This window comes from Magnusiomyces paraingens (assembly GCF_902498895.1).
Source record: "Magnusiomyces paraingens strain CBS 517.90 genome assembly, contig: contig3, whole genome shotgun sequence".
NCBI lineage: Eukaryota > Fungi > Ascomycota > Dipodascomycetes > Dipodascales > Dipodascaceae > Magnusiomyces > Magnusiomyces paraingens.
The window spans coordinates 1,225,333-1,241,864 of record NW_022474069.1 but is presented as its reverse complement, the minus strand read 5'-3'; the positions used below and the strand labels follow the sequence as shown (position 1 = coordinate 1,241,864).

At 34.6% G+C, this 16,532-nt stretch overlaps 5 protein-coding genes across 5 annotated transcripts; 3 read left to right on the top strand and 2 right to left on the bottom strand.

Moving 5' to 3' along the window:
• Positions 1-1,304: 1,304 nt before the first annotated feature.
• SAPINGB_P003682 (uncharacterized protein) lies at positions 1,305-4,041 on the bottom strand (the record flags this gene model as incomplete). Its single annotated transcript, XM_031998398.1, has 7 exons — positions 1,305-1,844; positions 1,970-2,145; positions 2,481-2,550; positions 2,620-2,788; positions 2,897-3,148; positions 3,451-3,586; positions 3,858-4,041. The coding sequence occupies 7 exons, from the start codon at positions 4,039-4,041 to the stop codon at positions 1,305-1,307; spliced, it is 1,527 nt and encodes a 508-aa protein (XP_031854289.1).
• A 250-nt stretch (positions 4,042-4,291) lies between these two features.
• Positions 4,292-6,085, bottom strand: SAPINGB_P003681 (uncharacterized protein; the record flags this gene model as incomplete). The annotated part of the gene is made up of 1 exon (XM_031998397.1): positions 4,292-6,085. The coding sequence occupies one exon, from the start codon at positions 6,083-6,085 to the stop codon at positions 4,292-4,294; it is 1,794 nt and encodes a 597-aa protein (XP_031854288.1).
• A 2,798-nt stretch (positions 6,086-8,883) lies between these two features.
• SAPINGB_P003680 (uncharacterized protein) lies at positions 8,884-12,362 on the top strand (the record flags this gene model as incomplete). Its single annotated transcript, XM_031998396.1, has 2 exons — positions 8,884-9,379; positions 9,427-12,362. The coding sequence occupies 2 exons, from the start codon at positions 8,884-8,886 to the stop codon at positions 12,360-12,362; spliced, it is 3,432 nt and encodes a 1,143-aa protein (XP_031854287.1).
• A 1,348-nt stretch (positions 12,363-13,710) lies between these two features.
• Positions 13,711-14,521, top strand: SAPINGB_P003679 (uncharacterized protein; the record flags this gene model as incomplete). The annotated part of the gene is made up of 2 exons (XM_031998395.1): positions 13,711-13,786; positions 13,875-14,521. 2 exons carry the CDS (start codon positions 13,711-13,713, stop codon positions 14,519-14,521), a joined length of 723 nt encoding a protein of 240 aa, XP_031854286.1.
• Positions 14,522-15,441: 920 nt separating this feature from the next.
• Positions 15,442-16,368, top strand: SAPINGB_P003678 (uncharacterized protein; the record flags this gene model as incomplete). Its single annotated transcript, XM_031998394.1, has 1 exon — positions 15,442-16,368. One exon carries the CDS (start codon positions 15,442-15,444, stop codon positions 16,366-16,368), a length of 927 nt encoding a protein of 308 aa, XP_031854285.1.
• Positions 16,369-16,532: the final 164 nt, after the last annotated feature.

Sequence of the window (16,532 nt, the reverse complement as noted above, 5' to 3'; positions counted from 1 at the left end):
ATCCTTACGTCCAGTTATATTTATAAGATTATTTTGAAGTTTATGATCATCTTTAAGATACCCAATAAATTACCCCCGCTTTCTAGAAGTCCTTCTTGCTAAAAGTTTGCACGGATTAATATTTCCGAGTAAAATATATTCTTGCTTATTTTGATCCCCCCCACGACTTTGAACCCCTCACAGTATAATGGTATTCAGGATTCCAAATAGAAGTTAAGATATTAAAAGAGGAATAATTGATTAGGAAAAACAGGGTGTTCTTGGTATATCCTTGGATATCCTTGAACAAGTCAAGAAATATATAAAAACTATATTCACTTAAAAACACCAGATATTCATAGAAGCAAAAGAACTCCTAAACTGAAACAGTACAAATGAAAAAACAAAAACAAGAAGTCAACTCAAAAGTATATCGGTAACAAATCTTTCAAGTATATAAGAAACAAACCTCATCTACTCACAAGAAATATACTTCATAAGTCACAAAAAGAACTCTAGAAAATGAAAATAACGAAACTATCTTACCAAATTTATTAACCATGGTATCCAATACTTTAATGTTTTTGTTAAAGATTTTGTGAACTAAAATCAAAGTTAGTACAAAATTCAGCTTTAACGTAATATAAAAAGATACAATTACCAATATACTACCAGAACCAATAAATGATGACAAAATTCTGTTACTTGAAACCGATAACTTGCGAGAAATTTTTAATACATATAATTTACTATACTTTTGAAATTAATTCTTTAAAAGAAGCCAGTTTAATGAATAAGGTAAAAACAAAACTGTGATATGTTTAATTTTTTTTTCTTTTTAAAATATGAAGACTGTGGTGGTTTATAAATCGTTTGTTTGTTTGTTTGTTTTTATTCAAGGGTTATAGAATTATATAACATCAGCATCTGCGCTATCCTTCTTGTCCATACTATATATTTTTTCATTTTGATAATAAACTTTTAATTTTGGCTTCAACATTGCATCTCCAACAGCCCGAAAATAAGTCCTGATGCCAGCTTACGAGGAACAGGGGGTTAAAATAACCAAACCTTCCCAACCTATCTCCACTTGTCTTCATCAACGCTGTAATTGTATTTCTTAATCCCTCCAAGCAGAGATAAAGCTTACAATCTCTTGTAAGCCAGTTAAACTGTTTAAGAGAGTCGACATGTCCATCTCTGGAGATATCCGTTTCAGTCCTTTTCTTTCCTCTTCAAGCAAAGGACACTCAACTAAAATGTGATGAACTGTTTCCAGCTCTCCACATTTGCAGTTGTAACTATCCTTTTCAATTCCAAACTTTTTAAAACCATGCGCCAAAGTTGCCATGGCCTGTGCGAAATTGAGTAATATTACTCAAGATCCTTCGACTATCTTTCTTCATGATCACTCCCGTAACCATTTTGGAAAGATTATCAGTACATTTCGACTCCACTGTGATATTATGATACCACAGATCCTTACTGCTGTTCCAATACATTTCTTGCCATTCTTCCATTGCTTGTTTTTTCAAAATTCCAATCGTCTGATTTTGTTGTTGTTTCAGTGTAAGAGGTTCAACCCTCTTGCATTTTCGTTTTTCATCTATTTTAATCATATAGTCTCTATCATCTTTCGCCAACATGTAAAGCGTGGTTAGCTTTGCAATTGGAGATTTCTCAATCAATGTTAACAAATGACCATTAATAGGATTAGTTTTGCTAATATTTAGGTGTAAACGAATAGCTTTTCGTGCCACCATAAATTTTAGCCTAATACTATATGGCATAATACCAGCTTCCTTTTGTAGTACCGCAATAGGAGTTGTGCGATAAGCACCAACAATTCTTCTTAAAGCCATATTCTGCATTACTTCCAACTTGTGGATTTCTCCTTTCAAAATTTTGTGATGCCAAATTTCTAAGCCATATTCGACAATTGGTCTCACGCAAGCAATATACAGTGATCTGACTGCAGACCCTCGCATACCTTTTGCACGCCACCAAGATGCCAAATAGCACCAACAGCTTTTCTTGCTTTATTGATTTTATTCAAAATATGAGATTTAAAATCAAGCAGATTGTTCAAAGTAATTCCAAGCAATTTAACTTCCTTCTGGGGTTCACGAAGTTCTCCATTAGGTAAAGTAAGTTGCACTTTCTCATCTTTAGGTTTCACATTTTTGTAAAATGAATAAAACCCAATTTGTCACCCAAATCAATTTTGGTCATTCTTGATTTAGCCCAATTACAACATTTTTCTAATATGTTGCTTAAGCTTTTGGTATTTTCTTCAATTTTACCTTCAACGGTAATAGTCACATCATCAATAAATAAAGCCAAAAGGAGTTCCACCCCATTCTTTAATGGCATGATACATTGGTGTGGAATATATCAAAAAAGTAGTGGTGAAATAGGTGAGCCTTGCGGAATTCCAGTACTAATTTTTGTACTGATCCTTTTCTTCGGTCCATGAGCATACTAGCTTCTCTTTCACTTACAAATTGGTACGTCCAGTTTATAAGTGCTTTGGGTAGTTTCATATCCTCCATTGTGTGTGCCAATATATTTCTGTTAACATTATCAAAAGCTCCTTGAATATCAATGAGCATAGCTGAAATTTTTTTCCTTACTAGTTACAATTCTTTGGACAAGTTCCAAAACAGCATCAGTAGCACAATAACCTTGTCTTCCCCATATTGCTCTGGTGGAAGTAAGTGTGTTGTAAGCTTGGTCATTCTTTTTGTATAATTTTTTCCAGTACTTTAGATGGAATCTTAAGTAAGGAAATTGGTCGGTATGCTCTTGGCTTTGAATAGTCAGGTTTCTTAGGTTTAGGTATAACAACAATAATGCCATGTCTCCAGACTTTTGGGTGGTATCCAAACTTCACACAAGCTTGGAGAAGCTTGAAAACCTTTCCTTAAAGTCTTTATTCAGCCATGCCATCTTTAAAACTTTGCCAGTAATTCCATCGTCTCCTGGAGCTTTATCATTTGGGGTATCAGCCAATGCAGAGTCAACTTCATCAAACTCTAATTTTGGCCATCGAGAATCGTCATCAATTTCAAACTCTCTATCAAGACCATGATCAATTTCAGGTAGAAGTGCCTTCCATATTTCATGTCTTTTTTCGTCAACAGTAGTAGTGAGAGTTCCATCTTCTTTTCTAATTTGTGGTATAATGGTATCATTGCTTTTTGGATTAATATACTTCAAAATCTTCCAAATGTCATTTCCTTCTAAACTAGACAAATATTTATTCCATTGCTCAGTACTTGCTTCACGCAAACTGTGGTCAAAAATTTTTCTAGCTTTTTTCGCCTCTTCAATTTTTTGTCGTTTCAAAGCCAAAGAAGGTTGCCTTTGACGGGCTTCCCTTTTAGCTTCTAGCGCTTTTTCTAACTTCTCCTTAATTCTTGATTCCAATAACGTTTGGACTTTTTCATCACCTTAACTTCCTTCATCGACTTTGCCATTGCTCTTTTTACAACCTCCTCAAGAACTTTAGCTTGGTCATCAATTTGGTCAGTTGATTTTAGAGTTTTGTTATGCACATTAAAATCTTTAATGGCAGAAGAAAGCTCCTTGTCAAACTTTTCCCAATCTGCATTCTTAATATTCAATCTCTTCACCGAAGTAAAAACTTCATCCCCGTTTTACTCTGAGACATATAGATGTCCCACTCCACAATTGAGTGATCACTTAGTGTATTTTCATCCACTCCACTAAATGAAATTCTATGAAGTAAGTCCACTGAGCCATAAACCAAATCAATATTGGTTCTATTGTTGTATGTTTTTGATTTCTTGGAGTAATTAACATCATATCATTTTCATGTAGCCACTCAACAACTTCATCTGCTTCCGTATTCGGACCTGCCCTTGACTCCCATTCCTTGTGATGTAAGTTATAATCACCTGCAATGACAATCTTTGAGTATTGTTCCTTGATCTCCCGTTTGAGAAACTCAAAAACCGGTGGCTCAGGGTATTTCTTGGATGGTTTCGGTTGATTATAGACATTGACAATTGTAATGTCTTTAACCAAAATGGTAACCATATCTCGATTTGTAAACTTTTCAATTTTAGTAGTTAATGCTCGTAAGTCAGAGTTAGACCTAATATAAGTAATTGCTCTGCATTTATTTTTTTCTTTTCCAGTTTCTGTAAAGATTGGGATCCAATCTTTATGTTTAATGGGCCCATAGTTGTTAAAGTAAGGTTCTTGTAATAACAAGATATCAGGTTCTTTTTTATCTAAGATAGTTTCAGTAATAGATTTCGATTTATGACAATTGAGTTGGAATACTTTATAATTCATTGGATGTATTAGAATTGTTTTCGTTTTCTTCCTCATTGGATTCATCTAGTTCTTCAATATTTGTTTCTTTCATCGGTTCATCTTGTGAGTCGTCAGTGGAAACAGGATGGGCCTCATTATCCTTTTTGTCTGATTCATTTTTCAATAATCGTATCTTATTACGCATAGCTTGGAGTTCTTCAGGAGTTTTTTTCCTGCTAATAAAAGGTCTAACTTTAACTTTTGTGTACTGGATAATAAGATTATCAGCACACTTTGCATAGTCTTGGGCATTTCTGAATGAAACCAATGCTGTTTGGGTAAATTGGTTTCTGCTAATGATTTTGGGTTCGGTATTCAAAACAATATGGTAATCATTAAAATTGTAGAGAGTTTCTTTCAAGTCTTCAATCGATGCCGTATTAGGTATTTCCTGAAGTACAGCCTTGTACCAAGAATCTGTGTCAAGCACTGAATAAGTAGGGTCAACTTTGGGGATCCATTCTGCAGCTTTATCAGCAAAATCTTTGTCATTAAGTTGAACATATAAATGCCCTTTGACAGTATAGCCTATTTCCTGAGCCACCGGCTTTTGTGCAACCGCATCAATTTTCTTTCCAATCGCAGGGATATTAACTCTTTTCATGGTATCTGGAATTCTTATGCACACTCTAAAAGTGGGTTTGTCTTCATCAACTTTAGTTTCACGGTGTTGTTTTTGAGCCTTCATAATGTCTTTCAACTTTGGAGTTGTTCCATTTGGGGTTTTAGGGGTCAAAGCAAAAGGCAAAGTGTCGACTTTTCTTACCGCGCTCTTGATTTCCTTTTTTGCGTAGCTAAGTTCTTTGGTAGTTAAATCAGCCTTAGTTGAAATAGTTCCAACTTTGTATTCCATATTATCAACTCTTTTCTCAAGATTGTTGGTCATTTCTTTGAATTCCTTGATTTCAGTGTCGATAATTCTTTTGTTTCTTGCTTTTTCTTGAGACAAATCTTGAAGAGTCATCTTAGCTATTTCATCAGCTTTATGTTTCACTTTATCGCAATGATCCTTATTATCTTTAACTTCCTTTTTGAGTTTTTCAAACATTACATGTTTAACTTCTGTGTGAACCTGATTGTTTCTCAAAACATCAAGTTCTGAGCGAAGAGAATTCACTTGTCCTTCTGAAGCTTTAAGCTTTTCGGTCAAAGCAATGAGTTGTTTAGCTAACTCATTGTTTTTAAGTTCAAGATTTTGAAATTTTATTTCCCAATCTTCAATTGTAATACTCAAGTCTTCTTTAACAATAGACAATTCAACCAGAAATACATCCTTAAGTTTTAAGATGTATTCCCAGGCTTCAGAATTATCACCAAATGGATTTGCATCCGGCATGAGAACATCCATGTCACGTGATGGTGTTGCGTCAATTTCAACATCACCACCATCTGGTGAGGAGTCAAAGGTAGGGTTCAAGGTTGGACCAACATTCACAATAGGGGTTTCAACGGGGGTTTCGTGGTTTGAAGAAGCGTTATGCTTATCATTCGATTCAAGCTTTTTGTGGATAGTTTCAATTTTTTTATGGGAGTCTGGTTTTTCATTATTTTTTTGGATTTTTGTCGAGGGTTTGATGTGATGAGCTTCATGAGAATGAGGTCCTCTGGAATGAGAACTTTCTTTCTCCTTCAGTTCAACAGCAATAATTTTTTGCATATCATTAATATTAGTCTGTTCATTATTATTGTCGGTATAATTATTGTCGGCAGGGGGGTCGCCGCCACTAAACGTGGTTTGGTTGTTGTTGGGGGGGTCTGACATTTTTTTTTTTTTCTGTTCAATAATTTTAAGGGATGGTTGGTTTATAAATCATATCAAGTTTGAAATGACCAACACTCCAGGGTTATTCAAATACCCCACCAATAGTGATGCGATTCATTGGCTGCGTACCAATTTTATTTTTATTTTGATGCCGATCATGATGAATTGTCTGATATGCAAATTCCACTGTAACAGGCAGCTAAAAAAATGAAGGAAGAAATAAATCCAATACCTTTTTAGTTTTAAGTTTCTGGATAAGATTTTTTTTGCAACACAATATTGATATTTAGTTGTTGTGAGTTTAAAGAAAAATGCGTAGGTGAAAATTGAAATTATATAAGTTATGCCATAATATCAATTAATTTCAAAACTTCATCTATTCGCTATAATTTTTAAACTATACAAAACTTTTAAACATGTTGGAAAATAGCAGAATTCACAAGTTGAGTTCGGTATCCCTTTTTTTTGCCGCCACATATCTAGTAACATAGATGCATAAATAACTTAAGTTATATATTTTCGTTTTCATAATAAACTTTTAATTTGACTTTAACATTATTTCTCCAAGAACCTAAAAATAAGTTTTGACTCCAGATCAAAAAAAGGGATCAAATACCAATTTTTTTAAATTATTTGCACTTGTTTTAATTAACTTCAAGCCAAATTTATTGTTTGTTTGTTTGTTTTTATTCAAGGGTTATAGAATTATATAACATTAGCATCTGCGCTATCCTTCTTGTCCATACTATATATCTTTTCATTTTGATAATAAACTTTTAATTTTGGCTTCAACATTGCATCTCCAACATCCCGAAAATAAATTCTGATTCCAGCTTATGAGAAACAAGCCAAATTTGTTTGTTTTGTTTGTTTGTTTTTATTCAAGGGTTAAAGAATTATATAAAAGCCAAATTGTTTGTTTGTTTGTTTGTTTTTATTCAAGGGTTATAGAATTATATAACATCAGCATCTGCGCTATCCTTCTTGTCCATACTATATATTTTTTCATTTTGATAATAAACTTTTAATTTTGCCTTCAACATTGCATCTCCAACAGCCCGAAAATAAGTCCTGATGCCAGCTTACGAGGAACAGGGGGTAAAAGCCAAATTATGTTTGTTTGTTTGTTTTTATTCAAGGGTTATAGAACTATATAACATCAGCATCTGCGCTATCCTTTTATTGTCTGACTATGTGACTTGCCGGTTTTCATTTGTACCTTTTTAGTACTGGTGGTTTCTGTTCTGTGCGTCTCCGGTAGCCCGGAAGATGGGCCCTGATGCCAGCTTACGAGGAACAGGGAGAACCAGTCTGTCGGTCCCAAAACCTTCCCAACCCATTTCCACTTATCTTCACGGACGCCCATGTATTTCTTAATCTCTTCCGTCAGAGATACGGCCCGCAATCACCTGCAGGCTATTTAGACTGTACGGAAGAGTCGGCATTCCTGTAACCAGGGTAGCCTATGGTTTTCAGTCTAGGTGTATACTCCCGTACACATCCTCAGGAAAAGGGGGTATTCTGGGAATAAAAGCCAAATTGTTTGTTTGTTTGTTTGTTTTTATTCAAGGGTTATAGAACTATATAACATCAGCATCTGCGCTATCCTTTTATTGTCTGACTATGTGACTTGCCGGTTTTCATTTGTACCTTTTTAGTACGGGTGGTTTCTGTTCTGTGCGTCTCCGGTAGCCCGGAAGATGGGCCCTGATGCCAGCTTACGAGGAACAGGGAGAACCAGTCTGTCGGTCCCAAAACCTTCCCAACCCATTTCCACTTATCTTCACGGACGCCCATGTATTTCTTAATCTCTTCCGTCAGAGATACGGCCCGCAATCACCTGCAGGCTATTTAGACTGTACGGAAGAGTCGGCATTCCTGTAACCAGGGTAGCCTATGGTTTTTCAGTCTAGGTGTATACTCCCGTACACATCCTCAGGAAAAGGGGGTATTCTGGGAATCGAACCCAGTATCTTCCGCTTTCGAGCGAACGTGTTATCCTTTACACCATCCAGCCCTTTCCCACTAAAAGCCAAATTAATATTTTAAGTTTTTTTAGAAAAATAAAAGAAAGGAAGGAAATAGAGGTTTTTAAATTTTGACATTAACGATATCCGATATAGTGTAATGGTTATCACCTCACGCTCTCACCGTGGAAATCGGGGTTCGATTCCCCGTGTCGGAGATTCTTTTATTTTTTTATTTTAAATAAGCTTCACTTTGATTTACAGGCATAATACATTTCGAACGTACACAACTGAATGCACTTTTTTTTTGACTAGATTAGTGTAGAATGATGCCGGACACTGAATCTGGTGACTCTTTTCCCTCCAATGCGATATACCGCAGGGGAATCCCCATTTTGTGCTTTCTATTGCTATAGATTCTAGTCCTTTTATTAGGACTCTGTTCAACACTGGGAGTCACTGGGTGGTTGTTGTGAAGCCGGGTAACCCTACATCATACTGATTATTTATTTCAAAAAGAAACATCTCAAGAACCATAAGTATCACCACCACAATTTGTACAGCACGTTATGACATAACACAAACTCTAGAAGAAACTGAGCCTATCTTAAGATCAAAGGTGAAAGGTGAGAACAGTGAGAATGGTGAGAAGCTGAGCCTACGTGAATATGAAATCTAATTATTTATATCTAGACTATTATTTTAATTCAATAACTACTTTTTATAACTTAGTTATAATATTATTTAAAATACACTGGAAGCAAGACTGCACTTATATTTTTGTGAAATCAAACAGAAAAAGAAAAAAATCCTACAAAATCATTGCGTGCAATGAACCCTCAAGATAAAAATTCTTCTACTTTGCCCCATGGTTCTATTGCTACTAATCCATTGGTTGATTCAAGAAACCAACCTCCACTACAACTTCTTCCTCAAAATCTAGATTCTTCAATTCAGCAGCCACCTTTTCCTCAAAATCCGGTTCCTCAATTTCAACAACAATTTATTTCTTCAAATACTCAGCGACAAGAAATTCCTGGTATTCGACAAATACCTTTGTCTTCAACTTCAGAATCCTATTCAAACTTTAACAGAAATTTTACTCCTATTTCGTCTAATACTAATAAAAATGATCAATTTTTGTCTTCTAATACTACAAACATTCGAAACCAGTATCAAAATGAACAACCTGAAACCAGTATTTCTTCATCAATACCCTCTGCACGTAATAAACATTATCACCCAAGGCCGTTGCCCCCAGTGAGGGATATCCTTTCGATAAATTTATCTGACTCTGATTCATTTGATGAAAATTCAAGTACTGATAGTAGGTTTTATTACATTATTTTATTTTTACTCTGCTAACTTTTCTAGACTCTTTTTTTTGTTCCGAAATCGACTACTCTGATGAGGATGAAGATGGAGACGAAGACGAAGACGAAGACAATGATGAAAACGAAATTCGCCATCTATCACATGATTCTCAAGATAGTTTCTTAAAAATGAAGTCTCGAAATCCTGCCGATGTTTTGGCAAGCTACCATAAATTTGTCGCAACTTTGCTAACCACCATAAACAGGTTTAACAAGATCTTTAAAAGTGGAGATGAAAACCTTCAAGCTGCTAGGTTTTTTCTCATGGTAGAATTCTATCTAAACCGATCCTCTCTTCAGACTTATGACTCGGTAATCAAACAAATTTCATATCAGTCTCTAATGGAGATGAACGATATCATCAAGGAGTTTGCAAGCATCCTTAACAACATGAAACCCATTAAAATAAATGACTTAGTGATGCCTTACATGGGTGTTCCTTTACCTGGCTTCATAAAAGTATGCAGTCATGGCCATTATCCTTTGTTCAATGAATCTGCTACTCTTCCAAAGTGCCCAATTGAAAACTGTGAAAGTATTCCCACTAGTAAGACTTACTTCAATGGTATTATACCTTATTTAGTATTAGCTCTTAAAGACCCCATAACTGCTAAAATGATGAGGGTAGGTCCTAGCAAAAATGATCCAAGTGTAATAGACAGTTTTGCACAAGGAAACCTATTTAAGGATCGTTGCTTTGAAACTGCTGGTAAAAGCGATTTACATGTTTATGTTTCACTTTTTAGCGACCAATTCTCTCTCTTTACTTCAGCCACCACCAAATATAATGTCATTATTGCTCTTATCGACAATCTTCCACAAAGTGAGCGTGTAAAAAAAAATAATCGAGTGACGATTTATGCCTACCCTACTTCTCATGAGGAAAAAAACAATCTTCGTGATAAAGTAGAGAATATCAATTTTGACAGCAGGTTTCCTGTAGGGGAAAGCGACGTCAGCGCTTTCTATATGATTATTGCAGATCATTTTAAAACTCTTTCTGATGTTGGGTTTCACACCTATGACGCTAATTTAAAGGAAATGGTCCGAGTTTACGTTCATCTTCAAGCATTTGGAGGAGATATACCGGCTATTACCTTGGCAATGGGGCACAGCGGACCAACAGCTGTTCGACCTTGTTTGTACTGCTCTATACCTAAGAGCATTGATACAAACGACAAGAGGGGAGTTCTCACAGCTAGACCTTCTGATTCTGAAGGTAAAAATTCTTTGCATCAACCTTATGATAAGCAATGGTACTTAAATACAGTCGAGCCAGTTCTTGAAAGTCTCCGACAAAATTCTGGGAGATTTCATCAGCCTACCTCAGCAGAGAAGAGTGATTTGGGATTTTGGGCGCACTCAGCGGTTGTCCATTTAAAAACGATCTCCTTTCCTCACTCTTTCCCTTTTGATCCCATGAATATATTTTTTGAAAATATAACTCTTATGTTTTATCAAATCAGTACTGAATCTATTAACGACCAAATAGTAAATTCTGATTTGAGGGAATTCACTTTTTCAGTGATGGAGAAAAAGATTTTCAAAAGAATACTCATGACTGTGAATCAAAGTTTCGACACCATCTTTCTGGGCTCTGAATTTAAATCAACAAGATTTGCTCGTGGCCAATTTGACGGGATTAAGACTGCTCAACTAGAGGTTTTGTGCTATCTTATGCCTATTGTCCATCACCAGTTACAATTCAATGATGTTTTTCGTGAAGAATCCTCTAAAACCCTTGATATTTGGGATATATTTGCGGACTTTTCTATTATGATAAAAATTGCAAATGGGAAAATTATTAAAAGATCCCATTTGGATGGCATTGGGAAAAGTTTTGAAACACTCGTTAGAGATTACGAGTTCACTATTACTCATGGCTACAAGGACAACTTCCCTCTTTGCACCTTGCCCATTCATTTGTGCACTCATACAGCTGATATTATTGCTATGGTTGGACCTCTGTCACAATTTAGCGGTTACACTGTGGATAGCTATGAGGAATATAACGAAGATGTCACAAGTAAAACTTCTGAAATTTCGGAATTTGTCACGTCTCAGGCTAAGCACCAACAATTGCTCACTATTGCTCAATGCCTTATGAATTCCGTTGAAAATGCTATTCGCATAGGCTCCACCAAATTTTCCATGGAAGCGAAACCATTCGGTCGTACTATAGACTCAACCTTTAAGTCTTACCAAGGCATTGTCGAGAGACAGATACACGAGGAGTTAAGATCAAAGGGACTTACCTTAGAGGAAACATCTTTTAAATTGAAGGAGCAGAACAACTGCCGTTTCAAGTCTATCACGTTTACAGGCTATGATATTACCATCAAACTTGGTGATTTGGTTCGCCTTCACCCATCTCACTCTGATCTGACAGTAGCAACAGAAAGTTTTCAATACTGCAAACTGTTGGATATTGTGGAGTGCTATGACATTAAGGTTAAAAGTCAAACACAAAGCCAAGCTGCTAAACCAAAATACGGCAGATATAATCAAACATTCATTGTTGTTGTTCCACTTCCAATTCGATATGTTTATTCCAAACGTAACAAATTGACAAGTGAACCAGCCGAGAAACTGGTCCGTTGTAGCTACTGGTATAAACGTGAAGTAGTTTACGATAAGGTTTTTGTTGTTCCTTTGGAAAGGGTTGCTAATCCTGCTTATTTTATTCATCTTGATAACTTAAACGAGTTAGGTGTACGAGACGAGATAAATTATGTTTATGATCCATACGTCGCCTGCCGCATTGACATCAATGGTGTCTTTGAAGATGTTCTTACGCGAGATCTAGACGTCGACATCAACAGTCATTTGGTAGAGCCCTTCAAAGAAGCGGGGCTTGGTGATCTTGTAAAAGAAAATAAAAGGAGATTGGGAAATAGTAAAGTCTCTGATTTTTTTGAAGATTTGTCTTTGGACTAAGTCAAGTCAAGTCAAGTCAATTTATTTTTATTTTTTGTTTTTTGTTTTTTGTTTTTTGATAGCATGATTTCCATATATGAATTATATTGTGGATTGAGTGGATTGTATAGACCCTATATTTATCAAATTAGTTTCTTAGAAAAAGTTTGCAATTTGGTTTTAGATAAATTCCTAAATGGGACACATTTTTTGTTAATTTGAAAGATGTGTTTCAAACCACCGAGACTCGGGTAATCAGCGCCTTATTCCTTTTAAGTTTTTTACTTTACCGTAAAAGCACTTTTAAACTTAGAAAAAAAAGAGGACACAAACTAATCACAATCATGTGTAAATTTTTTTTTTTTTAAAAAAAAAGAAAAAAAATTCAAGATGTAGTCTTTCAACTTTTGGAATAAAATAAATTAATTCGAAAGCATAAAAAAGACTTATTATCTTCGTTGTCAATCAACCAACAGAATAAATATTGGTTTGCACACATAATTATGTAAAAGATATTTTTAAAAATACATGCAAATATTTAAATATGTAATTGGTTCCACTAATGAATTGAGGCTTGATTTTAAGAAACTTTTATAAGAATATTAGCTTAAAAAGAAAAAAAAGAGGTATTTTTTATTTAAATTTATAATTATGACTCCAGAAAGAAATAAAAACAAATAACATTTATCAATTTGTACAGTCTAGCCTAAAAAAACTCCTGCGCACCTTTTATGAATTTTTTAAGGTATATTTGATGATTGAAACCAAATAAGAATATTCTTATCTGATTACTATTAATGGTAATTGGGGAAGTCTTGTGTGACAAATAATTTTAAATTAGAAGTTAGAAATGGTATTAAGTAAAGTATTATTACATTCTTGAAAAGAATTATATAAAAAAATTGAGGTATCCAAAATACTTTTTTTTTTTTTTTAGATTTTTGATATCATGATAGTCTAAGAAAAATACTTGAGAGCCTGAGAAAAAAAAATATCATTGTCGATGTCTTTGAAGTATCTTCACGAAAACCCGGAGTTTCTTACAGCAATTCTGAATAGAAGTATTCAGTATAAGGGGTATTATGCAAAAATTAATGGTAAAACAGCTTGCAGACCATTTTGCAAATCTCGAAAGAAAGAGAACATTTTGAAAGACAAAAATCTAGTTTATTTTGAGACAGAAAATGAGGTTAAGGAACACCAGTTTGAATTTTGTAAAAAGTGCGAAAGTGGTATTTCTCCAGAAAAAAGAAAAATGTTGATTAATCTCATAATACTGAAAAGTTGGTTGAATGAAAAAAAAAAGATTTCATTAGAAGAGATCATAAGTAAACTAAAGAAGTATAATGCCGATGTTTCTATAAGTCATATGGTCAGAGAATATTCTAAGAGAAATAATCGAATTACAATTGGAAACTATATCGCTGAATTAAAAAATTTACATGGTAAGTTATTTCTAACAATAAATCAAAAATAATGAAACTGTTTTTCTTTTTTTTTTTTTTTTAGAACAATATTAACTAACATACTTAGATGATGAATTGAGCAACAAAATCAAAATTTTGGAAAATAAATTAGCCCCAATTGAAGTTCCTATTGTCAAACCACCAAAAAAAAATTCCCATTCACAGATTTATCAACCTTCAGAAAATCTAAATACTGAAAATAAACAATTGTTGAATCATGAAGTTGAAATTGACTGTATTACATCGGAGCAGATTGATGAACAAGATACATGCACACCTGTAGATCCGAGTCAAGGATCTTTAGGAAATTCGGTGTTTCCAAACTCAAAACTTGGGGTCAACTCAGGGTATTGTCAGACTACTTATGAGCCAAATACATTTGATTCAATTGTGTGTCCAATTCCTGACTCTTTAAAAAATCGAGCCTTTCAATTAATTCAGATTCCATCAAGAGATCCAACTTGTACTGAAAATTCGCCGATTTCAAACTGCCAATTGGAAAATTTGCAACCTCTTGATGTACAAGGTGAGCCTTTTTTTCCAAACCAAGATCCTAAGGCAAATTTAAAGCTTGTTTTTGAGCCTGATATACCTGTTCCTTGTCTTCCCGAGTTCAAATTTCTAGATAATTCGTCAATTGAAATTTTCGGTGAAACATTTAATACATTAAATCAAGAAATACTGGAATATTGTTTGATCTTGAACAATGGTTAAATGGGCTATTTCACAAAAATTTTAAAAATATTTAATTATAAGAATGATTGTTGATTAAACAAATGGAATCCGTTAGTGACTTGTTTTGGTATCTATTGAAAAGAGAAAACCAAAAAAAAAGATATTACTTTTGTATTATTTTTTTTTTTCATATTTATTAAAGTGAGTCGTTAATGAATTCCATTTGTTTAATCAACAATCATCCTTATAATTAAATATCTTTAAAAATTCATATTAAAAAGAAACAAAAAAAATCATTTATTTTTTATTATTTCAAGTAAGAAAAAAAAACTCCATAAAAATATATAAAAAAAAAAGATAAAACCCGGATAAAACTGAAAAGGAAAATGAAAACTAAAACTAAAAACTAAAAACTAAATTTCGTGAATACTTAAAGAAGGGTTATGTCGTTTCATTCATGAAAAGCACATAATTTTATAATCATTAGTAATTATTACATAATTTAATAATTAATTAATTAATTAATTAATTAATTCATTTTTTAACAAGGCTTGTTTTCTTAAACTCCATTTTTAAATCGCAGATAAATAAAAATCCCATCTTTACAGTTTCAACACGTCTTCTTCTTCTTCTTCTTCTTGCTTCATCTGTTTTAAATTTTTTTTTAAAAAAAATTCATTTTAGACAAAATTGTGTCATTAAGAATTCTACTCTGCTGATTTTATTTTTTTTTTTTTCATAAACTATAAATTGATTAGAATCCGTCTTCTCTCTTTTTTTTTTTTTTGTCCTCTACATAAAATTTTTTTATTGTCTGACTTAGACGTAAAGATTGACAGATCAAGGTACCACCCACCCCATAATAATTTTTTCTTTCTTTTTTTTCTGCCTGGTCCACTGCCATTCCATCTAATATCAATTGTATATAAATCTTCTCAATCTTTTAAACTAATAAAAAAATGTCATTATATCTTGGATTACGTCCCTCAGCGCGCCATAACCTGGGCCTGTGTTATCGCCGATACGCGTCTACCATTGCAACTAAGCCTGCCGCGACAACTTCGACTGCTTCCAAATCCACATACACACCTCGATCCACCACAACTCCAACAAGAACTGCTTCTAGTACCTATAACAATGCTTCCTCTACAACTACAGCCAAACCTGTAGCTACCTCAACGTCCTCCACAGCAGCTGCTCCGTCGTCATCTGCACCTACTGGTTCATCTACCGGCGTTGCCGCCTCGCCTATTGCGATTGGACGCAGCGTTTCCGGGACTCAACCTTATTCTTTATCAGACTCGCCAACTTCTTCTTCTTCTTCTTCTTCTTTTTCTACCTCTGCCTCTTCCTTCTCTACTGAGGTTGACTGGTCACGGAGTTATCTTGGGCTTGGGTCAGCCCCGTTTGGCGAGAAAACGGCTAAAGTACTTTCTGCACCCGTGTCTGAGGACGAAATTGAGATTAAACCGGACGGCATGATTTATTTGCCGGAGATTAAGTATCGCCGAGTGCTCAATCGCGCGTTTGGACCTGGAGGATGGGGGTTGGCTCCACGCAGTGAGACACTCATTACCCCACGAATGATTACCCGCGAGTATGCTCTTGTGGCTCATGGCCGGCTTGTTGCTGTGGCCCGGGGTGAGCAGGATTACTTTGATGTGTCAGGGATTCCAACGGCCACGGAGGGATGCAAGAGTAATGCTATGATGCGATGCTGTAAAGATTTGGGTGTTGCATCTGAGCTATGGGATCCCAAGTTTATTCGTGCTTTCAAGAAGAAGTATGCTCACCAGGTTTTTGTCGAATATATTCCCACCAAGAAGACCAAGAGCATTTGGATGCGCAAGGATGACGAGGTGGTTTATCCTTACAAGAAGACTTAAAGTAGATGTCAATAATTTGTAATTATAAAAAAAAGAAAGAAAGAAAGAAATAAAGAAGAGCTTATCAAGAGTATTAACTACATTGAAAATATGCACGATAACGGTTTCTTATTGTAGCGTATTTTTACACTTATAAAAAAATATAAGGAATGTGTGACATCTTG